A 23,175-nucleotide genomic window follows, 5' to 3' on the forward strand; every position below is an offset into this window, starting at 1 on the left:
TTTTGTCTGTTTCCTGGGGACACATCTGTGTAAATTTAACAATGTGATGTGATAAATGTGATCCCAAATCTGTCCTGGATTTGGGAAGGAACTCAATTTTCATTGTATTTCTTTAATGATAAAAAAACAAGTGTGTATTGGCGTGATGAAGTTGGGCTAGAGTGCATTATGTTGGGAGGTGTTTCTAATGTTTTGGTCCCCTCATTTGCATACAGTACTGTATGTAAACAAAAATCTTACAAAATCTTACTAAAAAATTTGAAACAGCATCTGTAGGTCAAAGTCAAATATTAAGTGTGAACCCTGCACAAAAATAGAATTAAGATCTGTCAAAATCTGAGTTTCTCAGAGTTTCTTCTTTGACAGACTGGAAGACATCCATCAAGGACCTGGCTCAGCATCTGGCAGCTTCATCTGTTGATCCTTCCATAGTCCAAAGAAGCTTGATCAGAGAGATTGTATATTTTGTATATATTCTAGTTGTTGTAATATAGGACAATCAATTTATGCAGCCATGATAGCATTGCAAAAAAAAGCAAATCCAATTTAGTGGCCTAAGACTTTTGCACAGTACTCTAAATAGGGCTATAAAAGATCCCCTCCTGATTTCTTCTGTTTTTGTGTTTGTCAAACTAAAAAGTTTCAGATCTTCCAACTAAATCTAATCTAGTTTAGTTTAATCGAGCAAACCCGAAGTACAAGTTTTAAGTCCTTATGCTTGTGATCACTTGTCTTCCTATGTAACCTAGTGGTGCTTCAGCTTTACCTCACAGACTGATGGCCTGACGTTCTTCAGGATTCTCAGGTAGAGAACAGAATCCATGTTCCTGGTCCCGAAGCAGCAAATCATCACCATAACATCACACTGCCACCTCTGGATTTCTTTTGGTGGAGACGAGCCTTGATGTTTTTCTGGGTTAGCTGTGGTTTTCACCTCCCCACTCGCCCGTGGATTCCATTTCTAGCCAGTGTCGTCAGTTAGAGGAGTTATGATAAGAGAGGTCCTTGGATGTTTATCCTGAGCTTTGTGAGTTGTGGAAGGTCGGGCGCTACTGAGAAGATTCACTATTGTTCCGAGTCTTTGCATATGTATACAGTGTCTCTCACTTTTCATCTGTGGAGTCCCAGAACCTAAGAAACAGCTTTGTAACCTTTCCCACTCTGATCAAAGCAGTTTTTTGTTTTTTTGTTTGTTTGCATACAGTAACTCAAGAGGTGAATAGTTTTTACTATAACATCAATTAACATTAGATCACTTTTTTTGCTTAAATACTCAATTATAATTAGAAACTTTTAGTTATTTAGATTTGAACCTGTTTAGTATGAGATACCCACATAAATAGTAGAAATCAGAAGGGGGATCAAATATCTTTCATGCCACTGTAAACAGTAAATGGTCTGCACTTATATAACACTTTTCTACCTTACTGATACTCAAAGCGCCTTTTTACTGCTTCTCATTCTGACCTGACTCACCAGGGCCAACTTGGGGTTCAGTGTCTTGCCCAAGGACACTTTGATATGTAAAAGTAAAAGAATCAGAGTCCATGCTCTAAAATTGAATAAAGCACTGAATTTGAAACAGTATTGAATTTCAATGCTGATAATGACATAAATAAATGTGTGATTCTAGTTCAATTTTGTTCACCAAACTATCAAATGTAAAAAGGATGGCAAATAAAATGTATTATTAATTGTAATTAATAAAAATAAATAAATAGAGACCAAAAATCTCTGTTACAAACAGTAGTGACTTGGTGTGGAACAAAAACTGCACTTGTAACCACTTTATGTGCTGACAGATGGTTAATCTATGTCACCATGTGTTAGCTGATTATATTTTCTATAGTATGTAAAGCTGTACTGTGAGCGTAAAACTTCCCTCTAAATTATAGAGGAGTAAAAACTAATGCAAGTACTCCAGTAAGGTACAAGCACCTCAAAATCGTACTTAAGTAAATGTATTAATTACTCAACACCTCTGGAAGAAGATCAGTTAAACATTACCACAGGACTATGTCATAATGACAAACAACAGACAACTTCAATATATTTGCTCATTTGTTATTTATTTGTTTTGTATTTTCCAGTTACTGGGCAGTACTTCATATTTTAGCTTTTATTTTTTACGTGTGACTTTTCCGCTACCGGATAAAGACAAGTCTGAAACAGCCATTAGGACACCAGCAGTGGAACAAAGAGGCTCCTTCTTTCCCCTCCTTGGGAAGGAAAGAATATTTCAAAAGAATAAAGTTTTACCGTAGAATGCTTTTAGTGACTGATAAAATGCCTCTGATGATCAACAACACAACAGCTGGTTGCACTGAATAAACAGCACAGGCTGGAGTGAGAAAGGAGATTATACATTATCAGTGTCCTTCAGGAGCGACACCAGGATTATGAAAGAAGGCGGCCTGTGAATCTGGGGGAGAACAATGCAGTCAGCTGCTCCTGACACATCAAGACAAAAAGAAGCCACCGCAGCCTTTCCCCGTGCGTTGATCCACTCCTTATCGCCATGTGTGTCTGCTGAATACCTAATTATTCATTCGAGCGTTTCGTGCATTCAGAAATGCTCTCTAATCAGAATGTAGTGTTTTTGCATTATTGCTGAATGCATATGTGTACTGTTTGTTATGTTGTTTGAAGAAACAACCTGGGACAATGGGCTTACATTAGCATCAAGTCAAACATTAGGACAAGGTTAATTAAATCAATTATAAGCAAACAAGGTTTGCCACTTGTTGCTGTCATAGCCACTACTTATGATAAACACTATTAAAGTAAGTGCAAAACAATCCCTCATCTCAAAGAAATATTCATATAGTTTAACACAAACTGCCACAAAAAGCCAGCTGGAGGGCCTTTATTTATGATCAGCTACATCTTTTGACAATTTCATCATCCATAGGCATCAGATTGATAGCCTTTCACACAGCCTTTGTGGTCACAGAACAATAGGAAACGAGCGGGAGGCCTCAATGTGTCACATGTGGTGCCTTTGATTAACATACTCGACTTGTTTGTGTAACAGGATCTTGGGGTGAGGTGAGAATACCAAAAACTGAATCAGAGTAATGCAGGGGGTAGAAAAATGGTTTAATTTAGTGCAGCACATGTGAGTGATTCAGTTTTATTAATAATAAAAAAAAAAAATCTGAAAAGAAACATCAAGTCTCATTTTGTTGTGCACTTTGCTAAAATAGGCCACAACATTGCAAATGTTTTCTTCAATATGAGCTCCTATGTGTATTATATGATCAGACTCTCTCAGATGTCTTTATTATCACGTGGCATGGACACAATAAGGACATCCATCACTGCAGCGACGCATGTTAATGAAGTCTACACACCAAACCTGCAGATCTACTTTAGTTTTCAGTACATAGCTGACGCCACATTCGTCTGACCTGTTTGGTAACATAGAGGATTTGAAAACTCCTTTTTTTAATATCACTGATGAAACAGTTTTATAGGCTGCACAGGGGGGAGAACAAAGGAAAACAAGCCAGTCTCAATGTGAGACATGGTTTCTGGCAAGTGAAATCCTCCAGTCTTTGTTCGCTGTTCCTTCGCTGGGAGTGGTCGCTGATAAAGTTTTCTTTTCTCTCAGGCATTACAGCCATGCACTCGGGGGCGGGAGGGTGTGTGTCTCTATAATGAGAGTACACCAGAGCTAACTGAATATCTTCATTGATTGTGTGATCTATGGCTTTAAGCAGCCATCAGTGGCCAATGTGTCTTTGGAAAGGGTTGAAGAGTGGAGGAGGGGCTGTTATTTAACTACATATTAGCCAGTGGGTGTTACTGTAGCTGACAGTCTTGATCTCACAAGAAAAAGGAGATTGTTTCCTACAGACTGTAATACAACCCAGTATGGATGTTACACGCTCTCTAATATAATTAAATGTTGGCATTAGAGTAACAATAATACAGTATTATAAGATTAGCTATACTTCTTCTTCATTCACAGGCTATAGTAGGCCCCCCACTCTCTTCAAGATCAAACACATACATTTACATACAACACCTTTAACTATATGGCCTTTTTTAAGTTTATTGAGGTGACACCAAATCCAGTTGGATGCCAAAGTGATTGACTTAAATGTTCTGTTTTGTTCAGTGGAAATAGTTAAATCCTGTAATTTATCATGACTCAACTAACCTGCTTCTGCTAAAACAAACAAACAAAAAAAAACAGACCTCATGTAACAGTGAAAACTTTGAGGCACCCCTCCCCCCACACAGACGCCCCCTCACCCTGACACATGACGTGTGAAGAAGCTCTTTTCTTCAGCCATGCGTTGTGATTTGATCTGATTATGATTACTGTGAATATTTCTAAAGGCGATCATTCCTCGTCGTCTCACAACCCCCAGTCCACCTGGATTAAAGCCGCTTCAGAAACACTTGGAGCTGTTTAAAACTCGCATCTGGCCGCATGGCGGTGATCACATATGCAAATGAGGAGTCGCTGGGACGGAGCACGTCATCAGGGAGCTCGAACCCGTCCACCGGCTCGTCTTGAAGCGTGTGGCCGCTGATCCTGCTGTTACTCGGAACCACGTGACGCGCCCTGTGGGGGGGGGGTGGTTTTCTTTTGGGGGGGGGGCGCCGTGCACGCGCCCCATCTTCCCCTTGAGGGTGGCCGTGAGCGCGCGCCACTGTTCAACAGCTGCACCGTGAGGTCTCGCGGACTCGAACAAATGTGAAGCGCAGTCAAACAATCGAGCAGGTGAGGTGTCCGGAGCAGGGCGGCCGGCCATGAAGCAGCCACGAACAGGCTCAGTGCCACGGCTACGAGCAAACCAGCAGTGTCAGTGGTAATCCGGAAATTCCCACTTGGTAGGTATTGTTTGGTGAGTTTCTGGAGCCCGGGCCAAGTGGAGTTGGCTAAACGTTGGTGTCGTTCCAGTGGAACGGCCCGAGCTGGAGTTCACGGCTCCCCAGAAGTTGGCGACGTTAGCTTGTTGTTAAGTGACTTCAACTGGGTTTACTTTCAATGTGGCGTTAAACAAAGCAGTAAGCAGCGGCGTAAGTACACAGCGTATGATTTGCACCAATTTGTTGTCATGAAAACAACCTTGTAGCAGTCCGAGCGTGTCTGTCGTTACTTTAGTTGATGCTAGCTACATGGAGCTTTTCTCCCCCTGATTTTAAACGGTACCAAACGGTAACGTTCACTCTCTGCTCTCATATTGACCTGTGCTCCTCAATCACATGAAAAGTACCCAATTCAACGTGCTCGGCTTATTATGCGCTGATAGAAATGTAATAGCCACTCCGAGAATCAAACATTGACTTTAAAGTGAACGCCGGGCTTGGTGTTGAGCCGTTAAGTGGGACTTTGTGCATCCTCTCACAAATAAATGAGGTGAGTGGTCCCAACGAGCAGTGTGTGCCTACGTGAATAACAAGGTGGCTAACGTTAACGCTGCTTCACACAAAGCATGCGTGTGCATTTGAACACAGCACACACACACACACACACTGGGACGTTGTCGACTGTTGCCTGTGCTCACCTGGATTATATCACAATTACATACAGGGAAGCAAATTAGAGCTAAGCAAACAATGACTTCTCGCGTCGATTGTTTATAGGAAGCGATATGATCGAGGAAAATAGGTTAAATGACAGGAAAAAAAACTAGAAACTCACAGTTGGGATTTCCCCCTTATCAACACTGCCCAGTTGTTACTCTGTAATGGTTACATAGTGTACTGGGGTAAAGATATTGATATAGTGATGCTATATGCTACACTGTTGTCACAGTCTTCATTTGTATTGGCCTTCAGACCTGCTGGCCCAGTCACTCTTTAACCACACAAACTAATAGCGTTATTTAGATGTCTTGATTTTCCTTAACTCTCTCTCTATATATATATATAAGCAATTTATTGTACATAATAAAAGCATACCATATAGTCCACAAACAGCCAAGAATTGAACTGAAGTACAACAGTGGTGACTGGCTGCTGATTAGTTCCATTAGAAGCCATTCAAAAAAGTCCAGAGATAACATATTCAGTCTGAATCTTCAATGGGATTTAGCACATTTAAGAAGCTAAATGTTTCATTTGGTATTGAAGTAATCAACTGCAGTAGTGAGTATTAGCATTTACCTTTGAATTAGTGTAGTTGACAAAACAGTATTTCTTTTTAACAAAAATAATAATAAACTCATGCCAAGCCTGTGAGGGTAATATAATTTCAAGCATGCAAAAGTCTGTAGTTGATGGCTCACAAACTAACGTTTATATAGATACTAAGAGTTAAGAATAATGGCACTTGTGAGCAGAAAAAAGGTTTTATGTGTTTTATCAGGGGCCTGCACATACTGTAGAGGAAATGAGTTGTCTTAGCAGTTGATTGCTAAAAAGATATATTTCCTGTTTCAGTATGAGAGAAGGCAATTCTCTCAGTGCAGTGTATCTTAAACTGACTTTATCTTATGTAATGGAGTACCTGAGCAAAGCCTAAACACCATTTTCCCTATTGTTTCTAGGTTCCTAATAATCTGGAGTGTGCAGCACTGTTCCTTCACCTTTGGTGGACAATGCCGACTCATTCGTTGCTGCCATTTGTGGAGAGCCCAGATGGACTTGCCCAGGACATTCTGATAAGTAACAGTGCAAGCATCCCAGGGCCTGGGTCTAGCATGACACCACACACCAACTACTCAGAAAAGACTGTGTTGCAATCTGGTGGGGGAGTATCACTATCCTGTATGTTCTGTGATCTGACATTTGCTCACCAGGATGAGCTAGGACCGCATGTGTTAACACAGCATCCCACCACTTTCTATGAACCAGCTGTGCTTCGAGTTGAAGCAGAATTCAGGATCCCAGGAGAGAGATCCCGACCCAAACCCAGCAGCCTCCCTACTGAAAAAGAGGAGGTGCACAGCTGTATTGTATGTGGCCAGATATCACAAGATGCCAGTGAGCTGGAGACCCACATGAGGAAGCACAAGGACTACTTCACTTATTGCTGCAATGTTTGTGGACGGCGGTTTAGAGAACCGTGGTTCCTCAAGAACCACATGAAGATGCATGTAAAACCAGGAGCAAAAAGCAAGGCCCAGCAAGACCTTGAGACCCCCGTCACAATCAATGGCATTGTTCAAGACCGTGCTACAGAGCCTGTGGTCACAGTTTACAAAATGTGCATGGTGTGTGGGTTTTTCTTCCCTGACCATGACAGTTTGGCTGACCATAGTAAGGTACATAATCGAGAGGTAGAGCCAGGCAAAGATAGAGACAAAGCAAATATGGATGCCACTACTGAACCTGTTGCCAAACAGGAAACATTTCTTCATAGTCTAAATCTTGTGCCTCACTCTGCAGGAAATAGTTTACAATATGAAAGATCATCAAAATGGATTCCACAGTTGGATCCATTCAACACCTATCAGGCCTGGCAACTTGCTACTAAGGGCAAGATAGCAGTTGGTCCCAGTAATACTAAAGATATTGGCCAGGAAGCCAGCACAGACCACGAAGACTGTAACTCTGATAAGGAGGAGTTGAATAACACTTGGTCTGAGGGCCAAGGTGACAAGACTGCGAAAGACATTCTTAGGAAAGCGCTTCAGTCTCAGCAGCAGACTGTAGTGGAAAACCCAGAACCACAGCGGAGGTCTCTAATACAGAAAGATAAGGAGAAAGGAAGGCCTACCACTTGTGAGGAATGTCAGAGAACCTTTAGGACATACCACCAGTTAGTTCTCCATTCTAGGGTGCACAAGCGTGAGAGAGGCGGTGAAGAGAGTCCAACTTCTTCTGTTGAGGGGAAGTTGTCAAGAGTGGGCTCACTAGAACATGCAGAGGAAGGCTCCGAGGAGGGCTTTGAGGAGGCAGTATTGAGTGAGAACCTTGGTTCAGGTAAATTCAGCGATCATTACAAGCTGGTGTTTTACTAGTCCCATCTTATCTGTGATATAGAAACTTGTTACTGAGTGCTCCCTCTGCTGACGAGTGGGATTATAACACATCTGGAGTTATAATACTATTCAATTATTTTATTGATTCATTTATTCATTAATTTATTGTCGTTTTCAAAGGCGAAGATGGTTTTGATCGATCAAAAGGCAGATCAAAAGAATGTGGTTACTGTGGCAAATCATTCAGATCCAGCTATTACCTCACAGTTCATCTTAGGACACACACAGGTATAGTCAAGATATTTGGCTCATATGTTTTATTTATTAATAGGAGACTATTAATTGTACACATAGGATTTATTTCTGTTATGAATATATATTTAACAATGTTAACAGTAACTGTTTTGGTTTTGTTTCAGGTGAAAAACCATACAAGTGTGCTTACTGCGACTACGCTGCTGCCCAGAAGACTTCACTGAAATATCACCTGGATCGTCGTCACAAGGACAAACCTTACGTAGAGATCCCCAGCAGACCTGTGCCTTCAATGCCCTCTCCTAACGATGGAAAACATGGAAATGACAATGAGAATCCTGCCCCAAATAGATCAACGCTATGGGTTCCTGGAGACAGTTCATGCACCGCTGGAACACCAGAGGACAAATTTGATAGCATAGATAGCAAGCTTGGCAAACCACTCGTTCAGATGAATCCTGAGTGTGAGAAATTAATTGCTAAGTCCGCTTGCTCTTTGCCTGATGATGTGCTCACAAAGTGCCCTGTACCTGTTAACCTGAAGAAAGAAAGGGAGGAGATAAAATATGAAAACTCAGAGGCTCCATTAAATCTGTCCTTAAAAGTGTCTCTCTCACTCCCTGCGAGTGCAGAACCTAGAAATGCATTAATTCCAATTGCCTGTTCGTTTTGTACATATAAATCCATGTACCCGGAGGTCCTGATAATGCACAAAAAGCTGTCTCATAAAGACAAGTTTGACAGGACAAAAAACAATGGTTTTGGAGGTAGCTTGAAACAAAAACGTTACACAGGCTGCCCCCCTGCACTTGATGGGAAAGATGTCACCCCACTCCCAATGATTGATAGGCGTCACCCTCGTCGAACCAAATCCCCACCCCCTCAACCTGCAAAACCACAAGAAAAGACACCTGTTAAACAACCTCCCGGTCCTAAGCGGTCCCCTGTCCATGCCCCCCTGCATGATGTTCAGGAATCCCAGTGTCGTAAACAGAATGCTGACTCGCTGCCCAGACAGGAATCCTCCAGGTATACAGAGCTCATGAGGAAGTCTCACACGGGAAGCAAACATGTAATGGACCGCCTCCCAGACAGAGTGGGAATTGGTGAGAGGAGTTACCCAGTGAGAAGTGGTGTCATTTGGCACTCAGATGCCGCCAGGTTGTGCCTGTCGAGTCGATTTGGGAGCCTCCCCCAGATGGATTTTGGTGAGCCTTCCAGCAAGAGACTGAAGTACTCTGTACCTACAGGCCGGGAAGCTGACGCTGGTGAGAAACCTGGATATAGAGGATCAGCAGGAGATGGATCAGGCAGGCTGATGATGCCAGGTAGAAGTGTGAAAAGCACATCCCAAGGGTTGGGTCCTTCCACAGGTTCCGAGACCTTGGGTTCTGTAAAGAATACATCAACAGCAGTCAGTGGAGGTTTAGACACAGAGTGGAGCGTGATGAACCTTCTGCGCTCCTACACACCCAATGACCTGGCATCTCTGTATCACAGCACTCCAGCTAACCCTAGTCATGGAGGACTGGCCAACCCAAGAGCAGGTATGTAGTAGGGTTAGCTGGTTCAGGGAAGCTAGAGACAGGGAAACAGGGTTTTATAGAGTCTGGGCACATTCTAGCAGTTTGTTAACTTTAAAGGTTTTTTTCTCAGGGGGCAGAGCTGTGCTGTACCAACACTTACCTACTCTGCCCAGCCTGCAGAGGAGAGACCCCTCGGCTTCCTCTAATCAACGCTATAGGGCCACTGACAAAAGTGCCTGAAGTGGCACCAAGGTAAAAGGCTGAAATATGTTTGAAATGCATATAGTAAGCTTTACAAACTTTGACCAGAATCTTTGGAGACGTCATACCAGCCTTGCTTTCATATTCACATTAATTATATTTCATAGTCATATTTTTTTCCCTCTCTAGATTGAACTGTGCTGCTACCTTATTTTGAAGAACTTCTGGGAAAGTATATTGACTGTACAGATTTAAGAAGAGAGATGGTTTGTGATCAGAATGTGTGTAGGCTTCTCTGAGATATTTTTTTCAATAGAAGATAATTTATGTTGCATAGACATGTCAAAGCTCAGGCTTTCAGTGTTTTTTGGTTCTTGTGCAGATCAACTCTCTTTGAAGTCGGTATTCCACTGGTGTGCACTGTGATATTTTTCCACTCAGAGCTGTTACGTAATCCCTGTTTGCCCACACTAATGTTTGGATATCTGTAAGTGTCTATGACACAATAGTAAAAATAGTTTGTGGCATAACCTAAATAAGTCTGTAAACTTTCAGTACCTAAAAACTGTATTAAGTAAAAACCTAAGAAGAATAAGTTGTGTGACAAATTGCTGCTCTGTTAACTTACTGTTGATGTGCAGGCAGTAATTAAGCACTATGTTTTGTTTTTTGTTGTTGTTGTTGTTGTTTTTGTTTTTTGTCTTTTCCAAAGCACTGGAGGGTGGGGATTTTCTGTCCTATAACTTGATTGCTTCGGCTCAGTGGTTTACAAACAGGCCACAGTAACAAGTGCTGTGTTTGTTGAAGGGCTCTACCTCATGTTGTGGTCTAGACATTATTTTTGTAAAGCTGCTGTAGCTATCATGTCAGCTGGGCCACGAAACCTAGTTTCCAATTAGAGACGGATGCTTTGTAGAACTAAACAGACACGCGTTTGTCATAAAACACAAGCTCATCTGGTGCCGTAAGGCTACTAGCGAGGCCATTTTGTCCAATGGCCAGCTATTAACTGTAACACAGTTTGGGTTGTGGATTTCTCTGATACGCTTTATGTTTACAAGCCCAGTTTAAAACACAGAACAGATTTCAAGATTATATTATTTTTGACGCTTGTGATATGTAAAAATGGGTATCATCTGCTGCAGTGGAGCCTCAAATCTTTCAGCTGTAAAATGTTCCAAATTTCATGGAGTTCTGTTTGTGTCCTAAATTGACTTAATGTATTGATGGGACTGCACATTTAGTCACTATTCAGGAATGTGCTTAAGCAGATTCTGTGTTTTTTTTTTGTTTGTTTGTTTGTTTTTTTTGGTTTATTTGTTTCAAGTTGTAGCGTCAATCCAGTCCAGTCATCAAGTGGCCTTTTTAAATGTCGTATGACTGTGTGGTTTGGAGAAAACAGTACAAAGGCAGCTCAATTAACTCTACGCTGAACAAATAAAAGTCTCAGGTTTCCTCATATTCACAAGCAAATTTAGTCTGCTGTGTAATTTAGTCTTTTTTCCCACTTTGAAATATTTTGGTTAAGTTATTTGTGTTGTTGTATTCACATTACATGTGTGCCTACAGTAAAAAATGACAATATTGTTTGAGATTTGTATGACACATTTCAATAATAAAGTGAGAGGCGAAGAACTCGCGCTTGTTGTTTTTTCTTTCAGTTTAGATGTTTCACTCAGCACCTGGTCTCCTTCTGTCTCTACATGAGCTGCATGTTCATTCAGTGAGGCAGGAATTGGAACATGACTTATTTTCAAACATCCATATTCACAATGCTTATACTTTGTTTCAGCAGGTCCTTAGAAAGTCTCAAATTTAATTGGTCTAAATGTTAGGCCCTAAAAACGTCTGAGGTGTTAAATGCTTACTGTTTGTAGTGCCTCCTAATAATGTCTATAGTGATATATTGGTACTACATCTTCTGCAGCTGTGTGTGTACATACATGTGGATGTTAACAGACTGTCATTCAAAGTTGTCAAACTACAGCTTTTTTTGCGTTATGATCATCCATGCTTGCTGTGGCATGTTGAAACTGTGATGCTGTGGATTGTGTTCTCTGCAGCTTATAAAAACAGTCCAAAAGCTAGTTACTACTTAACCCATTCAATCTTTTTCACCATGTGCAAATCAAGACTTAAGTGTTTTAAAAAGTTTTGACTTTGGACAGAACTGCAGAAATCCTGCAAATCTAATATGCATTAAAAGTAGTGTGGCTCTTGGAATAAATTCAGTACTTGACAGATTTTGACACATGCAAGTCTTTAACTTTTCAGCTTTATCATCAGCTGACTGTACTATATGGGCTACTGCAGTAATACATGATTACTACAGCATCATCACTCCCTAACAAGATGTATTAGCCTGTAGCTCCAGAAAGCTCTCTTGCCAAATGAATAATATTCTAACAATATTTTGTGAGAATGAAGAAGAAGTGTATTGATTTACGTAAGACTGCAGAACATGTGGTGGACGGTCCCTTTCCCTGTCACTGACTTAGACCGACCACTAGAGGGCATTATTGACAAAGTCTAGAATAAAGCCTGGTCAGATTTTGGTTTCAGAGACTAGTATGTTCAGGTTGATCAGCAGACCTGCAGTATGTGCCTCTTGGATAAAACTGCACATTGTAGCCAGGTTGAAATTCAGGTTACACAATTTAAGTTCAACACAGAGTAGAGTATATTTGTCCTTATACACAGTAGAGCTTGATACTCTTATCATCCTCCTTACTGTGGACTAAAAATTGCTGCTACACATCCTAATTGATGATGTCACACAGGTGTTGGCTGTCAGCTGTCAACACACCTGCTGTGACATCCCTCAATGTGATTGAAAGTTTCTAACAGGGCAGCGCAGCAGCAGTTTTTCCACTTTACACTTTGAAAAGTCTCCTTAGAGAACTTTGGTTCCAGCTTCTTCTTCCACGAGACAGGAGCACGCTGTTGTTGACTGTCCTCATATCTTTGAAGGGAGAAGACTGGCAAAACCTATCACGGCCGTGCATTCTGTAAACAACAAATTGCACAGGACAATCTTCAGCACATTGAACACTTTAAACTTTGATATATATTTTTTTCTCCTCCCTCCTCCCCTTTTTGAGTAGACCACATCTGTTTGCTGTCTGTTCCCCAGGGCCAGCACTGTGTAATCTATTGCATTAGCTCACATTAGTGCATATCGCCCATGGGCCTCGGTAATCACAAACGCAAAATGAGCATTTCACTTAGCATCACCCTCACTACCCCCACCACCCCCACCCCAAACACACACACACACACACACACACACACACAAACACTGTGGCAAACTTAGTGCAACCGCATGGCAGGGAACGCAAGTCGACAACAGCTTATGACATGCGTCCCGTTACTCGTGGATCCTCGTGTTCAGAATGCTGCGAGGGTTTCCATGTCAAAAGTCCTTTAACAGGCTAAGATCCACTTTGAATTTTCCTTTTGTTTACTTCCTGGTCTGTGTGTTTTTTTCTCTGGGGCCCTCAAGAAAATTAAAACGTGTCCATTTCTGGCTGAATGTTGGTTTTGCCTTTACCTATATTTCATTCAAACTAATTAAATAGGTTTCTGTTTAACACAGTAATACCACAAAAGGTACGTCACAGATCCAGAAAACAGTTACAATCAATAGTTTAGGATTTGAATTTAACCAAATACCATGCCTCATCTCAATAATGCACAGTGTCCTCAGACCTCTTTACCAGGACAACTGAAGAAAAGAGCAACATTTCATGGGATTTTTTTTTTTTGATCCTGTGGCAACACAACACCTGAGGTCTTCACAGCTCCTTATCATGTTTCTTTCATCACATTAGATTTTGTGTGTTAATAAGGCTTCACACAGAGCTATTCCAGTGCACAATTCAATACACAAATGGCATTTTATGCTTGCTTTGCCATCCATTCATCTGTTCAGTGTGTTTGGTTTTAGGAGAGGTTATGTTTAAGAGTGGTGGATACATTCATCTGTGACTGAGGACGTGTTTAGTAATTCCACCCTCTTTCTCTCTAGTAGTGTGACTCTCAAATCTCCCACCTCCCTCCTCCTTTGTAAAGTAAACTTCATGTTTTCCTCCTTCCCCTTAAGTGCTCTCTCCTCTTATTTTCAGTCCTTTCATCACTCATAATTGTTGCCTCCAGATTGTCAACTTGCATGAATTAGCAATTGGGCCAACAAAGAGGATACGGTCAATTGTTGAATATCCTGTCAGAATTTGAGGCAGAAAGTCTGCTCCGGCTGTGATTGCTCATCATCGTCACCCCATTCCTCTGAGGAAGAGGAGCAATGTAATGGTTCCCACAAAAACAGCCCCTGGCCTAAGGAAAGGGATTTGGGTGTCTGGAGACAACAGGGGCCATATGGAGCAGGCTGAGATAGCAAGTCACATGTACAGAATAATGGATGATGTGTCATGTTCCATGTTGCAGAGAAGTCATCAAGAGACTTGGTTTGGGGAAATCAAAAGGCTCACATACAGCAAAAGTGACTGTTGGACCATTTAGCATTTTGTGTTTATTGTTAGGGTGAACATATAGCCTCGAAGGCTGTGTTGCTCTATTTTCAGTGCCTTTGTTCAGTCAAGGTTATGTGGTGGAAGTAAACTCAATAAGGTTTCTGGTTGGTTATTTAATATGGGCCTACTGTATGTGTGATATAACCATAATATATGTTGTTGATCTTCATGGAGACATTGTTGTTGAATAGCTGCACATGCAGTCTATAATGGCACTGATGCAGGGTTTCAGTGTCAGATCCAAGAACACCTTGACACATAGAAAGCAGAACTCAGGACTCAAACCACTGATGACTGCTCGACCAACTGAAACATAGTCACTTCTATTGATCATTTATTTGAGAACCAACCACCTGTTTATTCACAGTAACAATCTAAAGAACAGTCAACAAGAAAGTTGACAGTATGAAAAATAGATTAAGGTTACTTAGCAAATAGTTTAACTGTAGTATCTGATGCTTAACAGTAGCAGAAAAAATACTCCTTTACTTTAGTAAAAGTAGCATTACTGCAGTTTCTTTGCCTTGACAAACTCTTATATAGCTTTTGCTGTATGTTTGGGTCGTTATCCATTTGCAATATGAACAGTTTAATCCATAATCTTCAGAATTCGTCCTGACACTTTTAAACATCAGTGACACAGTTTAGCCAAACGTGTCCATACCATAACACCGCCTCCACCATGTTTGGCACATCACATTTGATACATGTTAATCTTAGGTTCATCAGTTCAGAGAATCCTATTCCAGAACAAGTCACGCTGTGTTTTTTTTGTTGTGGAACATTACCAGTATTTTTCACCTTGTTGTGAAGCCTCTGTATTTACATTTATAAAGTGTCTCTTGACTATAGATTTTGATAGTGACCCACATACGCCCTCAAAAGTGTTCTTGACTTGACTAGATGTTGTCAAAGGGTTCATCTTCATCATGGACAGAGTTCTGTGGCCGTCCACTCTAGTTGTCCTTCATGGACCTTCAGGGTTTATCTGGTCTGCACCTTGGGTTTATTGTTTTTTTCAATTATACAGGGACACAACTTAAAGCTACACGTAGCTTTTCCTTTTTTTTTTTTTTTTTTTTTTTGCACCATAGGCTGCAAACGACCCAGGAACAGTGGGGTCTTTTAGAGGTTTTTAAGTGAGGCTCATCCTTCTAACCAACCAGCAAACACCATTTATTTCATTATTTCAGCCTGACTGGTAAAGGTTATGGTTTGTTATTTATTTAATTGACTAACACCAATTAATTTGAAGCTTTTCATGATACTGCACGTTACAATTACGTTTAAGTGTGTTGTGTATAGATTCACAATATTGTACATAGATATTTACAGTATTATCCATATCAGACACTCAGGACAAAAAGGACACAGAGAAGATGACATCCACTGCTGTTGTGGGGAATAAAGAAGTCCTCTGTCCAGAGCTCTCCTGTACTGTATACTTAGTCACTCCTCCTATCTGCTCTACCTGCATTTGGAATAAGCTCAGCAGCTCACCTCTGTTTTTCTCCCAGTGTCAGAACTACACTTAAGTGCTGTTTCCGATACCCATGAGTAAGCCCCATAAAAGCTGCCCCATCGCCACAGCGTTATTGTTTCTTGCGGATGATTGATTGATGGATGAGGGCTGACACTTCAATGAAGCCATTTCCACTGGCATCTCTATCCGATGATGTGCAGCGTATATTTTCCATCCATGCCTCATTGCTCGCCTGTGTCATTCCTGGAACTTCATTTACACCATGTTCCCTGAAGGACCTTTTTTAGGCCCATCTCCCTTTTTCTCTCTCTGGCTTCTGTTTTTATCTCCTCTTTTTTCCATGCCATAAAATAATGCTATTTCTCGTCGACTCTGGAGGGGCCTGGAATCATTTGTGGGGGAATGATAAAACCAAAAGCATGCAGGGGTTATTTACAGGAAGTGTAACACTGACAGGATCCCACTGTTCTGCTTCTCTCTCTGTCAGATCTCAGGTCCATGCTGTGACAGGGCCGGGTTATGATATACATTTCAAATGCACTTGACCTACACCACATTCACATGCAATCATTTGCTTTCTTGCAATCATTTTAACCACAGCGTTGGCTCCAGCACTGCAGATTCTACCGTGATGTTGTCTCAAACTACCCAGTAAACATGTTAAAGTATATTAGTTCAATGACAGTGTGATTGAGGTGCCTTCTCTGAGACAATTGCCTGTTTTTGCTCATATGGGGAGCAGATGGTAAGCAGGCATCAGTGCGGCAGGCTTTCTGGGATGACAGCCATGAGATTCCCCCTCAGGTGCCATTGGAGCCCCTTTAGAAGGGGAGAGTTATTGGTAGGACATGGCACCTCCCAAGCAACTGTTTTTTCCTGAGTTTCCCCATTTTACAGTTCTCGTCAACAAGCCACAGTGCAGTAAATATGCATACAATGTCACCTAAGAATGATTTAATCACACATGCAATAAAGTATATCAATATTTTTCAAAAGCATTACGTGTCTATTAGAGCATCTAGAAGATATAATGGCTTTCCTATAAAATGAATTTACCTCCATCTCTGTCATCCCCCTTCTTATTTGTATCTAAACAGCACATAAAGGATTGATGCATGGCTTACGACAAACTATTGTGTAGTTCTAAGCAGACTTAAGAACACCTAATGTTTATTAATGTGTTTTGTAATAAGTCCTATGAAGCGTCCTTTACTTGTATTAAACAGTCACACATGAACTGAATGAGTTTAAAGATACTACAGCATAACATGACTGTAATCATATATAATCATCTATAGTATAAGTTACAGTTTGCAGCTCACTGTTCATGTCTACAAACATGTAACTACAGCAGACTGTAAAATAAGATATAAACATCTCAATCAGAACATTTTGAAGATATGTTTCATAAATGGTAGATCATTATAAATATCCATTCATCCTTCCTCATTCAAAACAATCTGCTACTTTACTTTATAATGTGTGCCATTAGACACTGATTATTTCTACAAGGTAATCAGTGTTTATTTCCTACGGATCAGAAATGTGTATTTACAACTATACAAAGTAGCCAAGTTATCCAGATAATTCAGAGAACCCATTCAATGCATTCATAAATACATATAATGTTTCTATGTGTCTGCTACTGTGGATTTAAACCTTGTACAGAACTATATTTCATACAGTATTCATTATGTTAGTGTATTCATTAATTAGTCCTTATTAATGCTGTAAAAATGCACAATTTAATACTGTGAAAGAGAGCTCAAGGTACAGCATGTATTTAAAATCAATGTGTGAATAACCAATTGTAAGATATTTAGATACAAATGTGTTATTAATGGTTTATAAATGTACACAATCCTTACAGGCTGGTTGGATTTGAACTATATATGATTACAGTTGTGTAATTGTTGCACAGTGTTGTGTGCAGCCTTTTTCCTGCAGGTGAGATGGTGCCTTTATGTTTTTACTTATGTAGTTACTTTCTCCTATCACAGGAAGCATCATGTACAATCCCCATTTCTTGTCACACTGTATGTTTTTTTCTCTTTTTGTAATGTTATCATCTCGTACGGTGTTCCATAATAATAATCGATCATGTTGTCTTTCTGCCTTTTGAACTAATAAAACACAAGAAACTGGTTATGAATGAATTATAGTGGTTAAACAAGATGCACTTGGCACTTACACAATATATATACACGATATACTACACTACATAATATACTTTGCAGATTACAGATGGTCATTGCAAAAACACTGTAGTTCCAGATTTACACTGCTGATTTTAGGATTTATTAAGATGTTCGTGTGATGTATCTGGCCACCACATTTAAATCATCTGCTCTTCAGCACATAAGGCCAAATAAGACGCGCAATGCACAATAGAACACATGATGCATTTACTGTGCCTGTGTGTGTGTGTGTGTGTGTGTGTGTGTGTGTGTGTGTGTGTGTGTGTGTGTGTGGGTGTGGGTGTGTGTGTGTGCGGGCCAGCTGTACTTGACCTTGGCTGCTATAGGACATTTTGGTTCATCAGGAAAGATGATTGTTTCCTTTAAAAGATATTAAGAGGACTGTGTCTAAAGGAAACTGACATGGCTCCCTGCATCCCTGATGGTTTCCACTCCGTTTCTTTTATAGTCACTCAGTAGGTGAGGGAATAGTGTCCCACCACAGTATTTATACATTAAGCACAGTCTCTCTCTCCAGAAACAAGAGAACAGCAGTGATTGGCCCTAGAGTATACACTGGCATGTCATCTTTTACCAATAATCACCTTGGAGGGTCCGCTGATCATGTTTGAGGGAGACTGACCTCTGTGGCGATGAGGGTATATGGACAGTGGTCATCCTTTCACCGCAACCTATACTCAAGCCTCAATAAAATCAGCCTTATTATTGTCCATTGGCCAGTGACCTCCAGTAAATCCAGTCACTTCCACCTATGGCTGGCACTAATGACGAAAGCATCCTTCAAAAAAGAACAACAAAAAATAAAAAATATGAGACTGTAAGATGCAGCTCTTAAAGCCATCATCTGATTGTAGTACATTTACATTCAGTCAGTTTATTTAATTTTTTTTATGTGACGGTGTAATGTAAAAAAAAAAAAAAAAGAAAACATGGGAATGAATGAGCAGCTTGATCTGGGAAAGGACGAGCAAGGAAGTTTCGCATCCATTCCGCAAAGCAATAGCCCTCCTCTTCTAATGCAATGTGACACTGAATACTACACACAGAGAAACAAGTAACCTCAAATTGGGTTATTCTTCCTACCTGCCAGTAATCCAGTTGATAAGCACTATACATGTAGATTTCTGGGGAGCAGAGAAATCAGATTACCCTGAGCTGAACTGGGATTTTCAGTCTAAATTGGCTGTTGTTCCTCGGGTCTCTCATTCCATCAGGATGAATGAGGGGAAATAAGTGATTTGACTTTGCACCAGATAAATTGTCTGCACAGGAGGAACACAGCAGTGTAAAAAACAATGTTGGAGTTATTGCGCACACAGAGATGTATCGCATTTAAACTTTAATATAATGTACAAAAAAATACAAGTTCACAACAATCTACAAAATAGTTGATTGGACGATGTGCGTGGGAAGTTGTTTCCATTACATGTACGGAGATCAACTAATGCGGCGACTACGATTCTGCAGTGTTTCTTCATTCATCACAAAAACACACAGGTTGAGGCTTCTCCGCTCCTCTGTTTTGCAAAGTGGGAGCGGTTCTACGTCAGCTGGGGGGAAAAAAAAAGACAGTTACTGAGAACAAAGACGACTGATCTGGTGTCATGCACACACAAGCAATGGATGAGCCCAACAATCCAAACCAGGATTAATCTGTTTCATAAAGTCACGGCAGAGCCCATGAGATCAGGAGAATTAAAGTTGGGTTTGACAAGACTCGTGAGGGTGTACTTCAGCACTTTTAGCTAAATGATACATGCAATGCACAGTGCTAACTTACTGATGTTAAGCTGGTATAATGTTTACCATCTTAGCTCAGCTTTTTAGCATATATGATAAAGATGGTGATTGACATGTGCTGCAGTAGTGACAGCTGTTGCAGATCTGTACAGTTATAGCTGACGCCCAGTTTGAAACCAAGTTGACAAGGATTTTATTGGTAAGAGGTCAGATTTATGTAAATAGGATGAAAAAGGAAACAGAAATTCTTGAAAATAACATTTATTTAATGGAATAAGCCTGCCTTAACTCATGCTTTATCAAATCAATGTTCAGCATATTTATTTTAAAGACCAACTCAACAAATGAGATTTATTTACTCATACGGGGGCTGCACTCTATCTGTCTCTAGTGTGAATGTTTTGGGGGGGGGAAGAGGCACTGAAAAATGCGCATCACAAATTAATAGAGATTAACTTCTAACCTTTACCTATTTGTTTTTGTTAGTAATGGTGCATCCAACAGTCTACGAACCCAGTTTACGGGGGAGAATTGGAATTCTAGCATTTACTGTACGTGGCCGTGTGCATCCGTGCATGTGTGACTTCCATGCAACATCTCAGCATGATTTATGTCCCAAACAGCATTTTCTTGCATCGCAAATAGCCACAGTCTCAGCCTCTTCTCTGCTGCTCTTGTATTTTCTAACATGACACATGAATCCCCGGAGGCCCTAGAAATCAGACAACCCAGGTGCAACACTAATATCCTCCCAGTATCCAAACATTTCCTTTAAAAGTAACTGGCACATTGGGGCCCATAAATTAGAGCTGAATGCTGCTCAAGATGTCTGGCTTCCAATAAGACCATACCCAGAGCAATAAACTTTGACATTGCTGCTTGAAAAATGCCTGCCCTTTTTCATTGTCAAGTGTTACAAATTGATGAAATGAGTTCATCGATGTTCCCTGGTCATTATCTCTCCAGTGGCACTTTGTTTTACAGACAGTGGGAAAAGGGACAGTGCAGATTAGAGGCCCAGGCACAGTTTATCAAACAAAATCTAATATCATCCATAAGAGAGGAATCTGGAAATCAATACTTCATTACTAAATTGTTAGTGGGGATGAAGAGTAATTGTGTGAGTTCAGAGATGTGTCTCGGCGGCCGGGGCATAGGAAGTTCAATGTCACCCGGGAAGTGATAAGTAAAGGCACTGATGGGAAGAAACATTTCTGTAATGGGGGGTGCTGGAGGAGGCCAGTGGCCTGAGCACAGAACAGACAATAGACACTGGTTTGCCATTGATTGGCTCAGCTATAAAGATAGAATGGTTTAAAGAGCCGCAGAAAGAGAGAAGGGGGAGACAGAACGCGAAAGGACAAAAACTAGTTGGACTGAGCACCACCTTCGAAATTTACCCTTGGCTTGTCACTAGTTTTTGTGAATTACAAGAAAGTTCTTCTTCTGTGGTCGGTCGTCACACACCATCAGTCGTCCTGCACATTTCCATCATGACACATGTAAGTGCAATGATGAAATGGTGTCCCCGCAAAAAGACCAGCGCTTGATGACACAGCCATTACTGTTGGCTGAAGGTTTGTCTTTGAAATGTTAATGAACACAAAGCCATTAATGTTTTTTTTTTTCTGTTAAAGCGTATTAATAAATAACTTTGATTAATCACAGTCATCCATGCATGTTCTGTTATGTTTACTGTGCAGTACATCAGGCTATCTGTTAGGAGTGTGATCTTAGCAGAGCCCTCCAGCTCTTCTTTTGTTCACGCTGTGTGTGAGGTCACACCAGTGCAATGAGCACTTCACCTCCGTGCAGCTTAGCACAGCCTCATCCCTCTAAAAGCTTGTGTCTGGCGTCCCTCTGACCTGTTCCCCTGCCTCACCATGTTCAGCCATGCAAATCAGAGTGCCTTCAATTTGAACATTCATAAGCCGAACCTGCAGCTTGTGTTTGGAGCCAGTGGGAGCTCGGAGGCAGGGGCACAGCGCTGCCTGATGTAGAAAAGGCGACTTTTACATTTCGGTGAAAGGACAAAAAGTGAGGCATGAGTAGAAAAGGATATTGTCAGTGCTGAACCAAATGTGGATTTAGGCTTATTTGTGTGTTTGCATATTTCATCTGGCAATGTCGGTTCACTACTTTGATCCAGACTAAAATATTTCAACTACTATTGCATGGATGGATTGCCAAGTGAAATTTTGTACAGACTTTCATAGCCTTCATTATGAATCATAATCCCCTGACCTTTTATCTAGCACAACCATGATGTTGACATTTTTGTTTTGTGTGAAATATCTTCACAATTTGACTTAGATTTCCATGAAATTTGCTACATATTTTCCACTTCCCTGGAGGACAAAGTCTAATGACACTGGCTAAGCCCTAATGTTTCCTCCAGCAACATCATTAGGTCAAAATCTTTATATTTTCATGATTTATTGCTTAGTTCTGAAAAACTAATGACATTTCCCAGACCCTCTTCTCTAAGCTGTACTTCATGTTATTGCTAGTTAGCACATGCTGGCACACTGGTGATCTAAATGAAAGGGCTAACCTCACTGTAGCTGCTAAACATCAGTGATTATTTTATAATAATATAATAATAAATTTATTTATAGAGCACTTTTCTAAACATATGTTACAAAGTGCTTCACAAGACAGACAAGAAACACATGTAGCCCAACAAGATCATTTTATGTTCATTTATCCTTTTTTTTTTCAGTTAATCAATTCATTTTAATCTATAAAATGTCAACTAAAATAGTTTTAATAGTTAAAATTTTTACAAATTGTTATTGTTAGACCAACAATCCATATTAGTAGTGACTGATTACAGGTTTGAAGACACCTGTGATGCTAATTACAGGACACACTTTAGTTTAATATAATAATATTTTATTGACCCCATTGGGAAAATTGTGGTTGAGCAGCTGCCACACAGTACATATCAGTGCTACTGCGGGGTTTTGGTGTCTTGTCCAAGGACGGGATAGCCAGGACCAGTAATGTGTAGATGGCAGCGCTACCAAGTGAGCTACTGCCGCCCTGACACGTCCCTATGGTCAAAGTATGTTATTATTTTTTCTAGGGGTACTATTTTTGTCAAGGTCAGTTTCATTAGATTGTGTTTTCAAATGTTTCTGTTGAACCACAATTCAAAAGCAATGTCTGAATTTTATTAATACATACATTTATACATTTTGTACATTTTTATTTATTATTTTTGTCAGTTTCAAGTTATTTCAGTGACCTTTGTGGGGTTTTTTTTATCTTTAATGTTAGAGTAACAAAAAGTTTGTCTACATCTGTATATTGGGCAGCAAGTGAACACTCAGTTCTTGAAATTGATGCAGAAAGATA

General features: G+C 40.5%; 1 protein-coding gene across 2 annotated transcripts; it reads left to right on the forward strand.

Annotated features, from left to right (window-relative positions):
* Window positions 1–4,468: 4,468 nt before the first annotated feature.
* znf217 (zinc finger protein 217) lies at window positions 4,469–11,500 on the forward strand. Of its 2 annotated transcripts, none has more exons than XM_026368506.1 (6): window positions 4,469–4,845; window positions 6,507–7,884; window positions 8,064–8,171; window positions 8,303–9,685; window positions 9,795–9,916; window positions 10,055–11,500. In XM_026368506.1, the coding sequence occupies exons 2-5, from the start codon at window positions 6,558–6,560 to the stop codon at window positions 9,902–9,904; spliced, it is 2,928 nt and encodes a 975-aa protein (XP_026224291.1). In that variant the 5' UTR covers window positions 4,469–4,845; window positions 6,507–6,557; the 3' UTR covers window positions 9,905–9,916; window positions 10,055–11,500. The 2 variants fall into 2 exon arrangements, with proteins under 2 accessions (XP_026224291.1, XP_026224292.1); XM_026368507.1 differs by lacking the exon at window positions 4,469–4,845 and adding an exon at window positions 4,863–5,034.
* Window positions 11,501–23,175: the final 11,675 nt, after the last annotated feature.

The sequence above is a fragment of the Anabas testudineus genome, chromosome 7 (genome assembly GCF_900324465.2).
Source record: "Anabas testudineus chromosome 7, fAnaTes1.2, whole genome shotgun sequence".
Lineage (NCBI taxonomy): Eukaryota > Metazoa > Chordata > Actinopteri > Anabantiformes > Anabantidae > Anabas > Anabas testudineus.

What these genes read in the sequence shown, in the direction of transcription:
- znf217 (XM_026368506.1), top strand. Translation starts at nt 6,558, where the DNA reads ATGCCGACTCATTCGTTGCTGCCATTTGTGGAGAGCCCAGATGGACTT. An exon ending in GAGTGAGAACCTTGGTTCAG is followed by an intron (nt 7,885 to 8,063) that starts GTAAATTCAGCG and finishes TCGTTTTCAAAG; the next exon opens with GCGAAGATGGTTTTGATCGA. An exon ending in TCATCTTAGGACACACACAG is followed by an intron (nt 8,172 to 8,302) that starts GTATAGTCAAGA and finishes GTTTTGTTTCAG; the next exon opens with GTGAAAAACCATACAAGTGT.